The sequence below is a fragment of the Ambystoma mexicanum genome, chromosome 2q (genome assembly GCF_040938575.1).
Source record: "Ambystoma mexicanum isolate Mex_15411 chromosome 2q, UKY_AmexF1_1, whole genome shotgun sequence".
NCBI lineage: Eukaryota > Metazoa > Chordata > Amphibia > Caudata > Ambystomatidae > Ambystoma > Ambystoma mexicanum.
This window is the reverse complement of record NC_090924.1, coordinates 79,595,796-79,616,893: the sequence shown is the minus strand read 5'-3', so window position 1 is coordinate 79,616,893 and position 21,098 is coordinate 79,595,796. Positions and strand designations below refer to the sequence as shown.

The 21,098-nt window shown below is 46.9% G+C and overlaps 1 protein-coding gene across 2 annotated transcripts in view; it reads right to left on the bottom strand.

Annotated features, from left to right (window-relative positions):
* XPO6 (exportin 6) overlaps window positions 1-21,098 on the bottom strand; it is a 1,073,945-nt gene that overhangs the window by 344,272 nt on the left and 708,575 nt on the right. For both annotated transcript variants that reach the window (XM_069646882.1, XM_069646883.1), the window contains exon 15: window positions 13,525-13,669. In XM_069646882.1, the coding sequence (XP_069502983.1) occupies window positions 13,525-13,669 (145 nt within the window). The remainder of the gene's footprint in view (window positions 1-13,524; window positions 13,670-21,098) is intronic.

The following is a 21,098-nucleotide window of genomic DNA, read 5'->3' as shown; positions in this document are numbered from 1 at the left end:
GTTTATTAGTTAGTTGGCCAAGGGACTTTAAGGTGTCATATTCGTCCCTGGCTGTTTTTAGCGCTTCCGTCACTGCATTTCCAAACAGGAGGTCTGGTTCTATCGGCATGTTAATGAGGGTGGCTTGGGTCTCGGGTTTAAACCCCGATTGCCTCAGCCAAGCGTGTCTTTTAATTAGTGCGCTTTCTGCTATCAGCCTCCCTGCATTGTCCGCTGCATCGAAGTTAGCCTTGAGAATGCATCCGGACACTGATCTTCCTTCCGACGCAATCTGGCCCAACTGGCTCTTTAGAGGTTCTGGTGCGGAGACAATGAGGGCAGCTACCTGTTCCCATTGGTGGCAGTTGTAGCTTGCCAGCAGAGTTGTGGTGTTAGCAATGCGTGCTTGGTATGCCGAGGTGGACGCCACCTTCCTTCCTTACCCATATATTCTCTTGCTGTCCTTGTCCAGGGGAGCTTTTGAGGATGCTAGCGGTGTTCCCGCCCTCTTCCTGGTGGTTGTAACAACTAATGAGTCGGGTTTTAGCTGACCCCTTATGTAAAGTGGGTCGGAGGCAGCGGCCCTGAATAACTGGGTTATCAACAGGCTGGTTGTCAATAGGTGAGTCATTCACCGGGGGGGTCCTTGGGAAGAGGAGAGTCGAGACTATAGGCCTCTGCCTTGTCTTCCTCCTCCTCTTCCTGGTCCTCATCGTCTCCATAATAATCGACCCCGGTCTGGCCGTCTAGTATTTCTACTTCTGGATCCTCACCATACTGCTGGTAAGGTTCAACATAGAGAGGGTCTGAAATCAGGCCCTGACAGGAATCTCAGAGCGGAGTCTCTTAGTAGGAGGTTGAGGGTCTTTGGATCCGAAAAGGCAGAGGTTGCAGGAGTACTCCGATAACTAAGGAAGTAATTTGGGTCTTTCTCGTAGAAATCTGCAAGAGAAGACATCCTCCTCATTACTCTGTCAATGTCCTCAGCATTCCATTCCCAGGAACTGGGAATAACCCTTTCCTGCTGTGGTACCTCCACTAATCCCATATACTGGGGTTGGGAGGGACAATCTTTGGCCTAGTGACAAGGTCAGGGGCCTTGGACTTCTCTGGGTGTTTCTCCTTCTGAACCTGGTGTTCAGAGGCTTTTTTCTGTTGTTTTTCCCCCTTCCCATGTGTAGAGGAGTGCTTCCCTGACCCCTTGGACTTTCCGGAATCTTTCGATGCCCGGTGTCAAGATTCGGAGGAGGGATCACAAGATTCGGAAGTCTTAGAAGAGGGACGTTGAATCTCGGATGCAGGCGTCTAATGTAGAGCTTTCGAACGTGCTCACTGGGGGTAGAGGTTGGATTCGTCATCTGACGACCCTACCTCTGTGAGTTTAGGTAATGTGGCACTCTTAGCAATCGTAGACGGTTGCTGTGTGTCATGAGGCGACTGTGACCTGGAACGCCCAGAGGACACCGATTCTGCGGACCGTTCTCTCTGTGCCACCTTCTGCCGATCACTCGACCAGCGTGTCAAATCTCGGGTGGGGTTAGTATGTTTAGATGAAGATGTGTGGGTAGCGCTCTTGCTGCCGGGTGTTGTCCCCATAACTGACCCGCCGGACAGTCCTCCGAGGTCAGGGGCTTGTGCTTGGGTGCCCAACGACACCCCTGTGCCCTCGCCGTCCGATACGGCAGCGCTGCTGCCATCACTGAAGGAACCCACAGCGTCCATGGCCTCGAGTTGCCTGGCGTAGTGAGCCCAACGTTTGGTTGAGCGGTACTTAAGTGTCTTGGCTTTGAAGAGCCTACAAGCTCTACAATTCGCCTCGGGGTGGTGCCTTGGAAGACAGGTGTTGTGTTCATCTACCCAGGGGAATTTATGGTTGCACTTGTGGCAGAATGTAAAAGGAGTACTTTCCATATGTTAATACCTGGCAGTGGGCGGGTATATGTAGGAAAACGAGTGTGTGCGAGTATGTCCACCCCGCACTCTCCCTATTTGTGGGGCCGAGGCCAGAGGCCTTCCGAGGCCCAGGTCCGTCGTGTAGTCTCAACGGCTGTTCGTCCTTGTTCTCAATTAACTGTGTCGGTTTTCGGCATTCTTCGACGTGGGGTTTGAGGACGGGGATTTTGTTATAATTCTATGATAAATGGCTAAAAGCCAGGGAACTCTGCAACTATGCATGCTCCCGACAAGTATGGCGGAAAGAAACAATCTGAGGGATCATGGGTACAGTGGACGTCACACTAGGGATAGTATTACTGGCATGCCCTAGTTCGACGCCCCTTTTCGAGTTTCGAAAAACAAACTAATACTCCGCAGCTTCCACTAGATGTCGGCCTATGCACAGCATGTGATCTAAGCAGATTCCACAAGCCTCAGAAACATAATTATAAAGGTCAAACCTATTACATACTCAGCATGCAACCAGCTATTTGTTGGGAGTAAAACCAGGTTACATATACTTTTAGAATAGAGTCAGTAATTCAAAGGTAGAGGATGCTGTCAGTCCTACAGTGACACTTGGTTATAAAACCACATAACAGACCAACCCTTTTACAAGTATCAGTATGATGCAGACCAGGGAAAGTAAAACCCAATATTAGACTTTAAGACACAATGTATTTCAACGTAGGTAAACCCTGGTAGAAAGCGTTTACACTCAGTTAAGCAATGATACAATAGTACCAACACTTATTAATTTTCAGAAGGGGGTGGGGGGAACACCATTCAATACCTTTTAGAGGGCACAGTGCAACTCAAATGTAAGTATAACTTAAGGGCACTTTACAACTTCTTTCACAGAGATACAGTTACCACACTAAGTACTTCAGCAAGTAAGTACATATACGCTTATACTTTTCAACACAGAAGCCTTTTCTTATCCCGTCCTTCCCTAGTCTATTGCAGGAGTTCTCTCAGAGGCAGAAGAGGGACCCTAGTGGTCTAGGTGCCAGCTGAAGGAAGGCTGAAATTGGTTTCAATGGCAGGAAAGTCAAAGTTCCATAGGAGATTTTCTTAAACCAGCAAGTATTAACTTTCAGAGTTAAAGTGTTCAGGGACTTCTGAGAAGGCTTCCTATATGTGTTCCTGCAATAGGCCTTGGCAAGTGGTATGTGCAAACTCCCAACCAAAGGAATCACCCACTCAGCCTCACAGGATGCACACAAGACGTAAGGTAAGTAATACCCAACCCCACACAGTAACTTAGGAGAAAAGAAGAGCTTCTGGGTGGATGCCTTGAGAATGCAGCAGCACAGGACCTGGTCCCTGGATTCTTGGGTCTGGTGATTAAAGTAATGGATACTGGATGGGAACTTGGAGCAGCAGTCGTCACAGGAGGCTTTCAGCAAAGGTTTCTTCATGGATTCTCGCAGCACTGTGGATTTGCCGCCTTTTTTTTTTACAGCAGCCTATCGCTGGTCGGATTCTCTTCCCTCTCTCAGTCCTGCATTCTGCTGAAGGGACTTCAGGGATTGGAAGAGAGTCGCTGGAGAGCCAGGACAGGACACCAAAGTTTCAGACGGATTCAGACTTCTGAAGACCATGCACCGCACAATGGATCAAGGTCCAAGGGAATTGAGGTATTGCAGCCCAGCAAGGTCACAGCACATTGTGGGAACACTCAAAAGGCAGGTCCTCTTGGGAACAGTAGATCTCACCAGCCTCTGGGTAGGAGTCTTCCCGTTCAGGACCCCCAGGTCGACTGGAAGGAAGTGTTACATCACAGCAAGCTCTCTGGTCGCTGGAAATCACTACAGACGTCCGTCCTTCATCTTCTTCTTTGGTTTCAGCTCCAGTGGTTGACTTTAGTATTTATCAGGAACTGTAGCACAACTTCTGCAATCTGTCCCTGCATTTTACAGAAAGGGGCAGTCAGGCTGTCCAATCAGAACAGCCAGCCCCCCCACTGAGACTGGGTTCCTTTCAGGCAAGGTGGGAGACAAAGGGCTGCAGAGTTTGACTCCTCCATCGCTTCCCGCCTTCTCAGACACTCTGAAGTATGGGCAGGGGAAGACCTCAGACTAAAAGCACACGAGAAATGGCGAAAAAAAGAAAGTCTGTCATTTTAGCAAAATGGCGTCCCTTCTGTGCATTACCGAAGCTGCATTAATAGCCTGTGACTAAAAATGTCAACGTCAAAGGTAAAACCACTGACACATCCCATTCAGGTAAACTTGGAATTGTAACAAAAACGTTACCAGATAAGTTAGAAAAGGGATGCACTGTATCCACCCCAGCACTCCACATAAGCTGACATGTGCTGGCTCACTTACAAAAAGGTTAAGGGGATAAAAATTAATCTTTACTACTTGGGAACAGTAGTTCACCCAAGTACATGAAAGAGAAATTAACAGTGGTGTCCAAAGGAGCAAACAAGCACAAACCCAAAAGTTATAGGAAACTATAACTCCAACCAAACACTATGGAGAGACATAAACATGAAACCCATAAAAAGAGTAAAAGACTAGGTGAGAGGGGAAATAGATTCCCACTCACCCTGGGACAAGGTAATATAATAATTACCAAGTCCAAGCAAAAGGTTCTGGAGTCACCACAGTTCAGGAATATTTATCATTAATAAGTAATGCATCCCTTCTGAGGCTTGTGGATCTGCTTAGAATCACGTGCTTTGAATAGATTAGGGAGCAGTACTTGCAGAAGGAAGTGGGTTGTTTGAAGGTAGCGCTGCAAAAAGAGATTTCTACGCCACTTGTCACACCTGTGTATCACCCTTGGAATGTGTGTATAGACATTAATGTTGGATGAAAGTGTTTACTGAGCTCGAAGTGGCAGCTTTGCAAATGGAATTTAGGGGCACATTTGCAATGAAGGCTAGAGTTGCCCTGTGCCTTGAGTGGGGTGTGCTCTAGGCTTAAATGGCAAATTTCTCTTAGCAAGAGAATAGCAGAGTTGGATGCAGTTGACAAGCAATTTAGAAATGGCAGTTTTAGCGATAGGGTCCCCCTTCTCTTCCAGGGGCTATAAACCCAAAAAACAAAAAACTATCTGTCTTTCAGTCTTCTGAAGGTAGAACATGACAGCTCTATGTAAATCTAGTGTATGAAGGCTCTTTTATGCAGCGTCTGTTGGGTTTTGGAAAAACACATGAAGTTCTATAGTCTTGTTTACATGAAATTTAGATCTACATTTAGGTGAAAATTGAGGCGGAGTGAGTAACATTACTTTGTCTTTGTGTATGATCACAAAGGGGTCTTGAACTGACAGAGCTTGTAGTTCACTGACGCTTCTGACAGAGGAAATGGATATAAGAAAGGCTGTTTTATATGTTAGATGTTTCAGGCTGGCTTTGTGCATAGGCACGAAGGGGGGCACCCATGAGCATTGCGAGTACGATATTGAGGTCCCAGCTGGGAGTAGAATGAGAAACTGGCAGGTATCTTTTTTTTTTTTTAACACCCTCCATGAAGGCCTTAACTACTGGCACCTTCCACCACAAAATTTTACTTTGAGATGGCTTGTAAGCAGAGAAAGCTGCTATGTGTGGTTTGAATGAGTTAAAGACTAATCCTGAGTCTAGGAGATATAGAAAGTAATTGACTATGTTCGAAGATGAACAGCTAGTTGGATTGAGAGAGAGTGTTTTGCACCATAACACAAATTGCTTACATTTGGTTGAAGTAGCAGTTGTGTGTTAGGTTTACGTGCCTCCTTGAGTATTTCCATGCACCTTTGGGTCTAGGTTCAGGTGACCAAATTCTATGACCTCAGGAGCCAAGCTGCTAAGTTCAATGTCTGAGGGCATGGGTGTAGCGTTGTCCCTTGATTTTGAGTTAACAGATGCCTAGACAAGGTAGTTTCATTGGAGGACAGACAACATCTGGAGGTGGGAGAACCAGATCAGTGTTACTTGTTCTTGGTGTAGCTTGTGGACTATTTTGTTGAGAAGTGCTGTTTGGGTGGGTAGGAGGGGGAGAACGCATATGCAAATCTCCCCGACCAATTAATTAGTTTGCATTCCCTTTGGAACCTTTCTGGGTAAGCATGGACACGCAAAGTAGGCATTGTGGGTTCTCCTGTGTTGCAAAGAGTTCTATTTCTGGGAATCCCCAGTTTGAGAAGACGTTGTCTAGCACTTCTGTTTAGCTGCCACTCGTGCTCAAGACGGTAGCACTGTACTACTTCTGCTTAACGCGTCTGCCAGAGAATTGAGTTCCAAGGGAACATGTTATGCTACTAGAAACAAGTGCTTTAGTCACAATAGCCAAATGTTCTGGGCTTGTCTGCACAGCCCTGGAGAGTGTTACCTCCCCTCCACCTAGCCTACGTTTGATTATATAAAACATGGCTGGGGTACTGTCTGTTTGGACTAGGGCTGTTTTGTGTGCCGAGTCTTGAAGTTTTGAAGTGCTTTGAGGACTGCTAGCAGTTCCAGAAGGTTGATATGTTTCCTGGTTATTGTTTGTGTACATACACCATGAGCAGTGTGATGGAGGAAGTGAGCTCCCCACCCGGTCATTGATATGTCTGTTGTAAGAGTGGCTTCAATTGCTGGGGTGATGAAAGGCTTTCCCTTTAGCAGATTGCTTCTGGTCCTCCACTGTAGTGATTGAACCAGAGGATACGAAATCACCAATAGATCGTCTCACAATCCGCTTGCTTGCGACCATTGTTTTGCTAACAACTCTTGCATTGGATGCATGCGCAGTCTGGCGTGTGGCACTTCGTAGATGCAGGAAGCCATCATTTCTAGTAGACGCATTGCCTTTTGCACTGTAGCTTGACGACCGGCTACATACTGAGGTGTTTGAAACAGCACGTTTTGGACCCTCTCCTCTGCGGGAGAAGAATAAACCGCTGTATGTTTTGATTAGTGCCGCTAGAAACTGTTTTACTTGGCTGGGCACTAGACTTCACTTCTTCCAATTAGGCTTCTCCTTTAACAGAAAGAACAGGTTAATTGTCTGTTGTGTGTTTTGTAGACAACTTTGAGGTGCGTCTCCAGTAATTAGCCAGTCATCCAAGTAAGGGGACACTGGAATGGACTGCCTTCACAAGTGGGCGGCCACTATTGCTAGGACTTTTGTAACACCCTGGGTGCTGATGCAATGCTGAATGTAAGCCGTTTGAATTGATAGTGCTTGTCCCCCAATTTGAATCGTAGGTATTTTTTGTGCGCTGGCAACATTGAAATATGAAAGTATGCATCTTTCATGTCCAATGTTGCCATGTAATCCCCCGTGTTTTAGTAGTGGGATGACTTCCTGCAACGTTGTCATCCTTAACTTTTGAAGCTTGACATGCATGTTTGCACCGGGCAGGTCCAGCACTGGGCGCATCCTTAGATCTCTCTGGAAAAAGGAAGCACATTGAATAAATACCTTGATTTTCATCCAGAAAAGGCACCAGCTCTATCGCTTCCTTTTGAAGCAGGATGGCGATTTCTTCTGGTAGAATATGAACATGTTCTGAGGACATTTTCCTTGTACGAGGTGAATGGTGGCGTGGTGTTTCCAGGAACTCTATGGAGTATCCTTTGGCCACAGTGTCGAGTACTCAGTCTGAAGTTATTCCCTCCCATTACTGGGAAAAAGACTTATGCGACCCCCGACTGGGAATGCATGGGAGGGGATGTGAGGCGGCCCATCATTTGGCGGCAGGGGTTGTTGAGCTTCTACAGGCTGTAACCCTGCCTCACCCTTTTCCACAGCGAAGCCCCCCCACCCCGTGCCCTCCCTTGTTGGTATTGGCAAGAGGTAGACTGACTGGTCGCTGTAGAAGGAGGTACCAGATGTTCCTGAACCAGATGGTTAGATCTGTTGAAACCTTGTACACAAAAGTTTTGGCGAGTATTGAGTACTCCTCTGTGTACAAAAGGCTTGTTTGAAATATGACCTAGTGTCTTGATGGTTTAATGTTCCTTTTTAGTAGTTTCTAGCTGGTCATCCAGAGCGTTACCAAAAAGGACCGCCTCTTCAACAGGCATATTAATGAGGGCTGCCTGTGATTCTGGCTTAAAGCCCGAGTCTCTGAGCCAGGAGTGTCTTTAGAGGAGTGTGCCTTCTGCGATAATCCTTCCCGAGGTTTCAGCCGAGTCCATTCTTGAGAATATTTTGTGACACTGGCTTACCCTCTGTGGCGACATAAATTTGACTGTGTAGGTTCTGACACGGAGTCTAGGCTTTTGATGACCTCATCCCACTGGGTGCTTCTTATAGCTGACGAGCAGCATAGTGTTTGCTATTCTGGTGATAAATGCACCAAAGGTTGTGATACGCCTGCCCAATGTGTAAAGCCGTTTACATTCTTTATTAGGGGCTCCTCTGAGGTGGAGAGTGGAACACCAGCTCTCTTCCTGGTGGTAGTGACTACCAAAGAATCTGGCTTCCCTGATGTAGATAGAAACGGATGGCGATGGTTTAAAGATCTTTTCCACCCTTGGGTTCACTACCCTAGTGAGTTAGGGGGTCGACAGATGAAGAAACCCTCTTGTTGATGGATTGGGGAATAGCCGGACAAATGTATTTCTCATTGTTCAGTTCCTTTAGGGGTTGCTTCCTCTGTCTTTATGCAGAAATGGTGAGGTGTTTTTTCAGAAAATCAGCTATGGGTAAGGTATGACCATTCATGACTGCCGTGGCATCAGTTGGATCTATAATAGTGACATCTGGGCCATCTTGGCCCTGAATGTAATCATCCTTGGGATCCTGATCAGGATCATCCTGATCTAAATACTAAAGGCTGTGATCTGCTCAATTGGATTCACCATCAATCGTGTTAGGGAGCATTCTCAGAAATGTGTTAATTCCCTCCACCTTAGAGAGCCTCAGCAACTTTGCTGGATTTTGAGTACTTGATTTCTTTTTGACCTGGAGAGTGAGAGACCCTTTTTCCCACACTCTCATGTATTTTAATGTGATTTTGAACACTGTTTCCTTTGGTTATGGAGCCTGACACAGTCCATAGGCATCATCTTTTACATTGTGTCCCACAGCACCTTCAGTGCAGTGGCACAGGGAAGTCTTCCAGATTTCCCAAAGGTTTAAATACCTTCTCTGGGATAAACTACTGTTTCCCAGAGCAGTAAAGTGAAATTGACTTTACTTACCTTTGTAACTTTCTAGACCCAGCACACACTATCTTACAATAGGGTGCTGGAGGGGTTACTTAGTATCCCCTTTGTCTAGCATCTCATGTAACATTTTTATGTTATCCTTTCCTCACTGAATGGCCGGTGGCAGTTGTTTACTTTTAACTACTGTGGTGTGCATTTACCGCAGGCTGCGTTCACAGATGCAGTAAAGCACCCAAAGGTTCCATTTTTGTCAAAATGGGTGCAGTCTTCTTTTTTCGCCATTTCTTTGTGGAAAGGTTCTTCTTGAGATTTACTCAGCGCGCCAAACCAGGTTTGGTCCCTTTGTTCGCTTTGCCTTTGGCAGGATTCACTAGTGAAGCCCGCCTCTGGCTCCAGGGTTTCTGGCGGGGGCAGGAAGTGAGGGAGGTGCACGCAACTCCCTGTGCTTAGACTCCTAGGAGACCCAAATGCACTCTGTAGTGATTGGCCGGCTGACTGACAAGGACAGCCACCCTGTGGGGTGACTGACAGTTAGGCTGGAATGAATGAGAGAGAACTGAATAAAAGGCGAGGCTTTTGACTTGGAAGGCAGAGTCGACCACTGGACGAAGGAACCGAAGAACTAGAAGAGGACGCCTGCTGCAACTCCTGGACCGTTGGGTTGCCCAATGAAGCCCTGTTGCTGTGCTGAAACTCCAATTTTCTATCGACAGAGAAGCCCCTGCAAGGACGACTTCTCTTAAGTTGGTGGGACCAATCAACTCCACAGTAAGCCACCTGGACATTCTCTCAGAGCTGGTTGAATTTCCACAGAGTTGCTGCTGGAAACCGAAACGCCAGGGAGAGGAACAGATTGTGTGCGTTGCTTTTAAGTTGGCCAAGAGCTCCAGGAAGATCCTCCGGACTCCCAGGAAGCAGGACTGACCAAGCCTGAGCCCACTGAACAGAGTGCGGGACCCTAGAAACAACAGAGGTCCACCTAGACAGCCAGGAACCGCAGTGTTGCTATTTGCGGTAGTCGCGAGGAGCTGAACACAGAACAGCTACTTGTTTGAAGATTGGCGGTTGCGAGTGGTGACTGTCCCATTGCAGGGCAGGAGTCCCCAGAAGTCCTCCCTCTTGTCCCCATGACTGAGGCCCAGGAACAGGGAGATCTGCAGAGCTGCTCAGAAACAGAAGTCATCTGCTGCACTTTTTCTTCAATACAAAAGGTACTGTAAAAGTCTGAGAGAACTTACCTCTTGCTGTAGAGCTGCTTGCATCTTCTACTGCTCACAAGTCTAACAGCTCGTGGCCCTACATTGATTCTTCTTTTTCTTCAAAGACTTCTAAAACATTGTGCAAATATTTTTCTTACTTACCTGCAAAGAAGTGCTTCAGCTCACAGACTTTTGCCCATTGACTTTGGCTTAGCCTGTTCCACTGAATGATTCTGATTGGGGGATCTAAAAGCATTTTCCTGCTTAAGAATATCTGTTGTCTCTTGTATGTTACAATAGCCTTTTTCCTTTGACCTACTCCTAAACGATTCTAAATGCAACAGTGATATATTAATGTCCCCAGCACCCTAGCTATTGAAGTCACCTGAGGGTGTAGGTTGTGTCTGTGGGCCATCCCAAAAGGGTACTCACTGATTTAGAGATATAAAGTGTGTATATTTTGTGAAGTATATTTGAGTGTTACTGTTATATTGCTTCCTTCTGAAGAAGGCGTACTCTGACTGATACATAAATTAATATTTTTTTATTCAAGAAACCTTGTGTGTAAGTGTTTATATGAATACTTGTCACTGCAAATCTCTGTGTAACTCCTCTACAGCTCACATTGACGCCTCTTGAGATACGCCTGGCTGCTCAATCACGCTACCAACCTGTGTAGTACCGACATATACCAAAGGTTGGGTTCCTATTGCCAGGAGGTCAGGGTTGTTGTAGTGCAACCAAAGGGTACTGCATACAATCTTGCCTAACAAATGGGTGTGATGGTAGGGTTAGGAGTGGGTGGAGAAAGGCGGTGGGGCCGAGTCGGTTGCCTGGGTTCACAGAATTGATCCACAGTCTTTTATTTGATACGGAACTGGTGCACAAAATCGACAAAGGATGACTCCTTATCCATGGTCTCCTCAAACCTCTCTCGAGTCTTTGATCTATTTCTTTGAGTTTCTGCCAGTGGGAACACAACTACGTATGGGGTAGCTCTAGGGATACCTATAGGGATTTCCCTTGGACTTTTCTAATGTACGGATGAAGAAAGCAGCAAACCAGCTTCTTCATAGTCTCCGGAAGCACCTGGGCTCTGTTTTATATGAACAAGATATTTATTGTGGTGTTTTTCCGAGGATCATTTGTTTTTTTTCCAACTGCTGTTTCGGCGTCTCTGCCTGATCTGTCAAAAGGAGTTTTTGCTTGCCCATTGCCGGAGCACCTTCTTGAACGCCTTGCGGTAAGCGCAGTTGCAAAACCATAGCAGGCCTTCACGACGGTGGAGTGGTAGGTCGAGATGCACCTACCGCCGGCGTGCAGCGTTCTTTCTGAGGTTCTGTCGAGGAACGGCCCTGGGAATAAGTGCTTGGGTGTAGGCGGCGTCATCACCAGAGGCCTTCGTCATAGCAGCGCGCTGCGACTGCCTTTCGAGGTTGGATTCAGGCATGCAGGGGTTCCCCGGTTAAGTCTTCGAACTCTGTATCAGAGCCTCAGCCTCCGAGATCTGACTGGAAGAGTCCCGCAGCGGTCTCAGACTCCACCATCATGCCGTGTGCCACCCACCACTTTGTTTGGCGCTATTTGAGGGTTTTTGGCCTAAAGAGCTTACAAGATGCACAGCAGGGAAGACCGTGGTTACACACTATGTGTCTTTCCACAGGAACTTCTGATTGCACTTCGGGCAAAATTAAAATGGAGTACGCTCCATGGTAAAATGTGGATGAAAAGGCAGTGAGACAAGAACAGTAGAGACTGGAAATGGGGGCAGGCATTCTCTAGATAGAAAGGATCAGTCCCCCAGCTTTCCCTACTGATAGGCCAAGCCAGGTGTAGGCAAAGCCTGTTGTCGGAATGAACGTCTGTCTCCGAAGATCAGGTGGGAGTGGATTCTAAAGGTCTCCCATCAAGAAGATGCATCGAACGGTAACCGGCAAGTTAAATTAAGAAGTATTAACTCCAAAGTAGCTTTTTCTACGGGACTCTGCGATAACCCAACTATAGACGATGGCACTAGAAAATCTGAGGGTCCTTGACGCGCGAGGGATCATGGGTACAGTGGACATAACACTAGGGATAATATTACAGACACGCCCTATCCACGTCACTTTTCAAACTTCTAAAACCTCATGTGCAATACTCTGCAGCTTCCACTAGTTGTCGGACTATGCAAAGCATGTGATTCTAAGCAGATTCAAAAGCCTCCGAAATATAGATTATAAACCATTAGTTTTACATAACTAAGGGTGTAAGTGTCTCTTTCGCCCTATGTATGCAACAAGATCTTTGTACCTCTCACACCTATGATACACCTGGCTGCTCTGCTACACGACCATTACATAGATTGGCACAGACTTGTACTACTAGTTGGAGTTCTGTATTGCCAAGTAGAAAAGTTTTATAGTGTTCTTTGGAAGGATTTTAGAAAAACTGTCCTAACAGGTATGGTGGATATGTAGGTTAAGCCATTGGCTAGAGCGCATAGCACATTGCATTAAGAAGGTGGAGAGAGAGCCGTCCAAAACCATGCTTGTTTGGAAGAAACCACTGAATACTGCAGACGTTGCATGCAAGTCTGGTGGAGAGGTGTGGATGAAAATCAACACAGGTAAGTACACTTGCACACCAATTTGAATGTAATTTAGTTAGGTTTAAACAGAATGGTAATCTTTAGCAAATAATTCGAGGTGCGGGGGAGAAAGACAGCCTTGGTACCTAGGCTGGTTATATACAAAAAACAAAGAAGAAATCCAGTATGGATAGCCACGCCCCCTGCACACTTTCTAGACTGCCAAGATAGGCCTTTTGAACATTTTTTGTAATTTTTTGAAATACAATCGAAATACAAAATGTCCATAAATGATTCAGTTGAAACTCTGTTTTATAAAAAACAATTTTTGCTTTTTATTTGTCTTTTGGTGAGCCCAACTCGTTTCGAGTATAAAAAACTCTTCATCAGGGGCGGCATTTTTGAACTAAAGTCTACAAAAGAAAAAATAAACATATACTTCAATTAGTTTGAACTTAAAGCAGTTTTTACACAATTTTGAAAAACATCATCAAACTTTTAGATCAATTTTAACAGATAAATTGTTTACAAGGCAGTCAGCCTAGTCTATTGGGCAACTTCCCATTTTTCAGTACTCATTTTAAATCCATCTCCCACAGGGCTACAAGTTATAGGATTTCGTCAAAAATCAACAATTAAGGTTGATATGCAAATGACCTAAGTCTAGTATGGGCTATTGTTGATTTTTGAAAGTGTGCAGGAGAGGTGTGGATGAAACATGAAGTTAAAGTAATCCTCAGTGAGCTTACCTTGGAGCTTATGAGTGGTGAAATAGCTTCCAATGCTGTGGAGAGGAGTGAGACAAATTGCTGGGGATTCTGACGATGCACTTCACTGTAATACTGAGCCAGCCAGTGAGAATATGCTTGCAGTGCTGCGAGAGATTGAGCATGCCTAGGGACAGCAAAGACAAAGAAACGGAAATGAGAAATTACCTTGATGAAAGTCAACTGTATACAATATTCTTCCTTTAACAGAATGTTTCAGATGCGAGAAAGAGCACAAATGTCCGGGCCGTAGGTGTGCATGATTGTGTGTTTCATTTATTAGATCCAACCTATGCAATAAAATGCCAGATGTTGAGATGAATTCTCAGAAGCAACCATGTGGGAGGGTTCTTAGAGACCAGCCTAGTTGATAAAAAGGGTAATTGACACTTCGGTCTAGCCAAACTATCAAGGTGGTGTAGCAGATCAAGATTTCAGGATGTATGGGGCTGGTGTAATCATACAATGAACCACACACAGAGCACTGAAATACATCGGGAAAAATACTATATTAGGCCTTTAAAACACTATAGACAGGTAAAATCGAAGGTAAATAACTATTCCCCAAAAAATCCTAAACACACATACATTAATTGAAAAAACTTTTTAAAGGGACATTACGGTGGTAATGCAAAATCTAAAAACCAAAGATATTCTCCAATTATGGTAAACTACGCAATGATAAATCACACCTACGCCATGCACTGCATATAGCAATGTATCACACAACAGACAGTATGCCAATGCATTACTTACCGTAAAAGCATTTCTGATGGTTGTATCTGCTTAGATTCACATGCTGTGCATAGGTCCGACATCCAGTGGTCACTGCGGAGTATTGCATTTTGTTTTTCGTAGTGGAAAAGGGGACGTCGACAAGGCGTGTCTGTAACACTATCCCTATAGTGACGTGTGTAGTACCCACAATCCCTCACGCGTTGAGGTCCCTCTGTTTGTATTTTTCTGCCCTGAGGGAGCCTTCTAGACGTGAGTGAGTACAGAAAAGAGAGAAATATAGAAAGATGTCTATGTTCCTTCCATCCAAGCGGGGAGGAAGGGTGGGCGCATGTGAATCTAAGCAGATACAACCATCAGAAATGCTTTTACGGTAAGTAATGCATTGTCTTCTGATGTTTGTTAATCTGCTTAGAATCACATGCTGTGCATAGAGTAGCGAGTAGTACCCGGAGTTGGCGGTGGGTTATGAGAAGGAACAGTAGAGAAAAGATGTCTTAATACTGCCTGTCCCACCTGGGAGTCAGATCTAGAGTGTGCATCTAGACAGTAGTGTTTTGTAAAGGTGTGCACAGAACTCCAGGTAGCCGCTTTGCAGATGAACTCAAGGGGAACATTTGCAATGAATGCTTTGGACGCCCCCGTGCCTCGAGTAGAATGTGCTCTTGGCCTAAAGGGCAGTTCTCTCTTAGCAAGAGTGTAACAGAGCGTGATGCATTGTACAATCCATCTAGAAATAGTGGACTTTGAAACTGCATCCCCTTCTCTTCCTGCTGCCACCGAGACGAAGAACTGATTAGTCTTCCTCAGTGGTCTGGTTCTTTCCATGTAGAACATAACTGCTCTGCGCACATCTAGTGTGTGCAGAGTCCTTTCTCCCAAGTTGGAAGGATTTTGAAAGAACGCTGGTAGTTCTATAGACTGGTTTACATGAAATTTTGAGATGAATTTTGGAGCAAACCTTGGGTGAGTGCGTAGAACCACTTTATCTTTGTGAACTGTAACAAAGGGGTCTAGAACAGAAAGAGCCTGTAGTTCACTTACTCTCCTGATGGAGGTGATAGCTATTAGAAAAGCAGTCTTAAGGGTGAGGTGTTTAAGAGATGCTTTGTGCATGGGTTCAAATGGTGAGCCCATGAGTTTGGTAAGTACCACGTTAAGGTCCCATCCGGGAGCTGGGTCAGCTATCGGGGGGTGTATTCTCTTTACTCCCTCCATGAAGGCCTTTATAACAGGGATCTTCCACCACAACACTTTGAGTTGGGAAGTGGTGTATGCAGAAAGTGCCGCTAGGTGGACTTTAATGGAATTGAACACTAGACCTGAATCCAATAAATGGGTCAGGTATAGAATAATATGTGTGGGAGAGCAGTCAATTGGGTTGATGCTCTTTCCTCTGCACCAAATGACAAATCTCTTCCATTTGCTAGAATAGCATTGGCGAGTGTTAGGTTTTCTGGCTTCCCTGAGGATGTCCATGCACCTCTGTGGGAGCTGTAGATGTCCAAATTCTATGATCTCAGGAGCCAGGCTGCTAAGTTCATGTTCTGGGGGCATGGATGCAGAGTCCTGCCCTTGTCTTGTGACAGCATGTTGTACGGGCAGGGGAGTTTTACTGGGGGAGATAGAGACATCTCCATCAAGTGGGCGAACCATGGCTGTCGGGCCCACATTGGGGCCACCAGTATCATGGTTACTTGTTCCTGGTGCACCTTGTGCACTAACTTGTTGAGAAGGGGAGTCGGGGGAAAAGCGTAAATAAATCTCCCTGACCATTGAATCGACAGACCGTTCCCCTTGGATTGGTTTTGGGGGTACCTGGAGGCGTAACTTTGGCATTGTGAGTTCTCCAGGGTTGCGAACAGGTCTATTTCTGGGAACCCCCATTGTGTGAAGACGTCGAAGACGATGTCTTCGTGCAGTCGCCATTCGTACTCTTCGGGCAGGGGGAAATCTCTGCTGAGTTTGTCTGCCAGCAGATTGAGTTCCCCTGGTACATGTTGTGACGGAAGGAACATATTCTGTTTGAGAGCCCACTTCCATATGTTTTGGGCCAGTTTGGACAGTCCTGGAGAGTGGGTTCCCCCCCTGCTTGTTGATGTAATACATGGCTGTGGTGCTGTCTGTAAGGACCATCACTGTCCTGCCTTGTAGGTGTTCCTTGAAGGCTTTTAGCGCCTTGCACACCGCTAGTAGCTCCAGAAGATTGATGTGTTTGGATGCTACGTTCGGAGTCCACTCTCCGTGAGCAATTTGATGGGATAGTTGAGCTCCCCATCCTGTAAGGGATGCGTCTGTGGTTAGAGTGGCTTCCGCCACGGGTGTGGCAAAGGGTTTCCCTTTTTCTAGGTTTTCCTTTGTCCACCACCGTAGCGAGAGAACTAAGGCCTGCGAGACCACCACTAGGTCGTCCCATAGTCCGCTGGCCTGACACCACTGGCTGTTGAGCCACTCTTGCATTGGGCGCATGCGCAGGCGTGCGTGAGGTACCAAATAAATACACGACGCCATCATGCCTAGCAAGCGCATTGCTTTGCGTACCGTTACCTCTCGACTGGTCACATATTGAGGGATCTGAAACAACATGTTTTGGACCCTCTCTTTGGAGGGGAAGACGAGGCCGTCCTTTGTTTGAATTAGAGCCCCTAGGAATTGTTTGATTTGGCTGGGGTATAGGCTGGACTTCTTTTCGTTGATGGTGAAGCCCAACTGGAACAAAAGGTCTACAGTCTTTTGGGTATTGGAGAAGCATGTTTCGTAAGAATCCCCTGTTATGAGCCAGTTGTCGAGGTAAGGGTAAACTGGGATGGACAACCTGCGCAGGTGGGCCGCTGCCACTGCCAGTACTTTCGTGAATACCCTCGGTGCTGATGCTATGCCGAAGGGTAGCACTCTGAACTGGTAGTGTTTGCCCTCTATCATGAACCAGAGGTATTTTCTGTGCGCTGGCAACATTAAAATATGAAAGTATGCATCTTTCATGTCCAATGTTGTCATGTAATCTCCCTGTGATAGCAGTTTGATCACTTCCTGTAAGGTCACCATACAAAACTTTTGGGGTTTGATGAACTTGTTCGCTGGGCGCAGATCTAATACAGGGCGCATGGTTAGATCCTTTTTGGGTACAAGGAAGTACACTGAATAAATACCTTCCGTTACCTGAGATAGAGGCACGACCTCTATGGCTCCTTTTTCCAGCAGTAGTTGTACTTCTTGTAGAAGGATGGCAAGATGTTCCGGTGACATGCGTCGCCCCTCGGGGGTTTGTATGTTGGGGAACTGTTGAATTCGATGCAGTATCCGTGGGCTACGGTGGAAAGTACCCAGCGGTCTGACGTTATACCCTCCCATGCTGGAAGAAAGGATGTTATCCGGCCCCCGACCGGTGTTGCATGGGAGGGGACGCGAATCTTCGCGTCACTTGGTGTTGTTAGGGGCTTGGGAACCTCTGGGGGTGGACCCTCGCCCTCTTCCTTTGCCCCGGCGCTGTCCTCTTTGGCTGTACTGGCCACTATTGGTCTGGAAATTGGTGGCAGGGTACTGTTGCTGCTGGTTTTGTTGTTGGCGTTGGCCACGAAAAAAACGTTTGTTGCCATAGCCGCGCCTGGTAGAGGGCTTAGAGATTTGGTCCAGAGTTTTGATAGTATCGAACTCTTTTTTAGCCATCTCCAAAGCCTCATCCACCGCTTTCCCGAAGAGGTTTGAGTCTTCAACAGGTTTGTTTATTAAAGACGCCTGTGTCTCCGGTTTGAACCCTGAGTTGCGCAGCCATACGTGTCGTTTTAGGACTATTCCCTGAACTAGGGAACGTCCCGCAGTTTCTGCCGCATCCAGAGAGCTCTTTACAATACTCTGGTTGACCTGGGTTCCTTCGCCAATAGTTGAAAGCAGGCGTGTACGTAATGGTTCCGGCGCTTCTTCGGCGTCTTTGCGCAGTTTGGCCCACTGCGCGTCCGCATAGCTAGCGAGCAAAGAATTGTTGTTGGCAATTCTTGCCGAAAAGGTGGCCGAGGATGTAACTCTTTTTGCAAGGGCATATAACCGCTTGTCAGGTGGTGCCTCACTGGTGGAAAGTGGTACCCCTGCCCTCTTTCTTGTGTTGGTTACTACCAGGGAATCTGGAATGGAATGTCCCCTGATGTACAGCGGGTCCGAGGGTGAAGGAGTGAAAAGTTTTTCAATTCTAGGATTGACCCCTCTGATTAGTGCGGGTGTGGACAGCGAAGGGATGATTCTTCTCCTTACAGAAGCAAGGAGGGGAATTGTCTGACTAACTGGGGGTTTCTCCTTAATTACCCTTTCTTCAAAGTCTAATTCAGGGGAGAGCTCCCCAGTGTCCAGTTCGAAGTGTGCTGCTGCTCTACGCAACAGGGCATTAAATGTGGGTTGATCGTCAATGGGAGACGTGTTTCTACCAGGTGAGATGTCAGGAGGATTTAGGTTCAGGGCATCAGTGTCGGAATATATTGATGGTGATTGCCAGGGGTGAGAAGGTCCTTCTTCTGGATTTTCTCCGAAGCCTTCCCCTACCAAGTCTGGGCTGCCTTCCAGACCTTCCTCCTGGTTCCGTCCGTCTTTCTCGTCCATAAACTCATCCTCTACCTCTTCCTCAAAATAATGTTCTTCCCCAGTGAGGTCATACACAATGTGGAAGTCTGAGGTTGTGTCCTGGTGGGGATTGCCTAATCTAGGAATTTTGGCCCTGGGGTCCTCCTGAGGCCCTTCTCTTATTCTCTTTGGAGTGGGAGGGTTTTGGGCATTCATAAACCTCTCCATTCTTTCCATGCATAGATGGAGCCTCTCCATGGTTTCATGGGGTACCCCTGAGCGGTCTAGCGGGGGAAAATTGGTGTCTTGTAGCTGAAAACGGCTCAACCTCTCCCATAACGTTGAGGAAAGTGTCCCGTCGCCCTCCGAAAAGCCTTCAGGTGTGCTGGAAATCCCTTCGACTGAAGGAGATTGTCCCTGTGTTTTCGGCGTGTCTTTCGACCTTTGCGTAACGCTCGACGCGTCTTTCGGCGTACGCTTGTGGGCGTCGGCTACCACGATCCTCGCCAAGCTCTCAGCGACTCGTTTGTCAGCGGAGAGCTGTGGTTTCGACGTTATGGGTGTCGAACGCTCTACGGCGGTATGCGCTTTCTGCTGATGCGCTCCGGCCGATGATTTGGGGGCGGCGCCCTTATTTGCCGAAAGCCCAGTCGCTGGTCGCGGCTGCGAGAGGGGCTTCGAACCCGAACGGTCTGAGGAGGCCGCCGGTGAAACCTGCATCTCCTTGGGCGCTGATGCTCTCGTGAGCCGAGCCCATCGGGGCCGGGGACAGACGACGAAGCGCGTGTGCGCTCCCTAGAGGGGTTTACGACTTCCGTAGCGGAGGTCGTGGTATCACGTTCCTCGTCACTGTCGGAGGTAGCGACGGTGGGTGGAGCGTCGGCCTTCGACATAGCGTAGGCCGCCCACCTTTTGACCCTACAGTCTTTTAGAGTCTTCGGCTTAAGAAGCCGACAAGCCGTGCAACCTTCCTCCTTGTGATCGAGGGGCAAGCAGCGGTTACACCGTGAATGCTTGTCCTTCCAAGTAAACTTGCCCTTGCAAAGCGGGCAAAACCTAAAGGGTGTCCTCTCCATAGCCGAGGCAATAAAACGTGATAACCACCCCAAGGGAAAGGAAGGGGAAAAGGAAAGGCATTCTCAGAAATGAATTAGAGATGTCCCACGACCCCCACTCTCCCTACTGTGTTTGGCCTGCGAGGCCAGGCCACGTGTTCCGCAACGCCGAAGGATCTCCTCCGCTCGTCCCCTCCGTCGAAGATCTTGCTCGGCGGAGACAGCTTCACAACAGCGTCGAGGGGGGGATCGATATGTTCTATATTAATATAGGAAAACGACCAAAGGTCGAGGAGATGAAATCTGCAATGTCTCTCGAGGAGCTCCGCGTAAAGGCGACCATTATCTGGGCGGAAAAAAACTATCTGAGGGACCTCGACGCGTGAGGGATTGTGGGTACTACACACGTCACTATAGGGATAGTGTTACAGACACGCCTTGTCGACGTCCCCTTTTCGACTACGAAAAACAAAATGCAATACTCCGCAGTGACCACTGGATGTCGGACCTATGCACAGCATGTGATTCTAAGCAGATTAACAAACATCAGAATAGAGTTTTTCAATTGTAACTTCTACTTCTAAGAAAGTCCTACTCCTTAATATATATCCCTATAAAGAGGCTAACTACCCCGCACGTGGGTGTGGTCTCCCTAGTTGGCGCGGGTGTGCCGCATATCTAGGTTAGGGGATTGAAAGAGACTCGCCCTATCCTCACTCACTACTTTTGCTAACATCAAAAAATTGCGCACCTGCGGAAGTCAAAATTACTCTTTAATTTCTTCCTCATGGTGTGTCTTATCAGCTAAAAAGTGCTGATTAACAACAAGGTGTAGGTGTTACTCAACCTAAAGGTGAATCCCTTGTGTCCATTGTTTTTTTTTTTTACAGATTAAATCAATGACCTAAAATGATTTTATTTGTCCGAACTCGACTAGACTAGCCAGTTTCGGGAATAATTGAATAACTAATACTGTCTGTCTGTTGTGTGATACATAGTTCATAGGGCACCAGGCAGATTGTGCTTGCCCATAGAATTCTTTGTTCATATAATTCACTGCATATAGCAACACACATGACGTCACACATGGCATCAATGACATCAGTGATGACATCACATTCTGGAAAGTGATTTTTGTTCAACAGTAACCAGAGGACTGAACCTTAAGGCACTACTATTATGCCTTAATGTTGAGGAATGCACTTAGTTTGTTTCCTT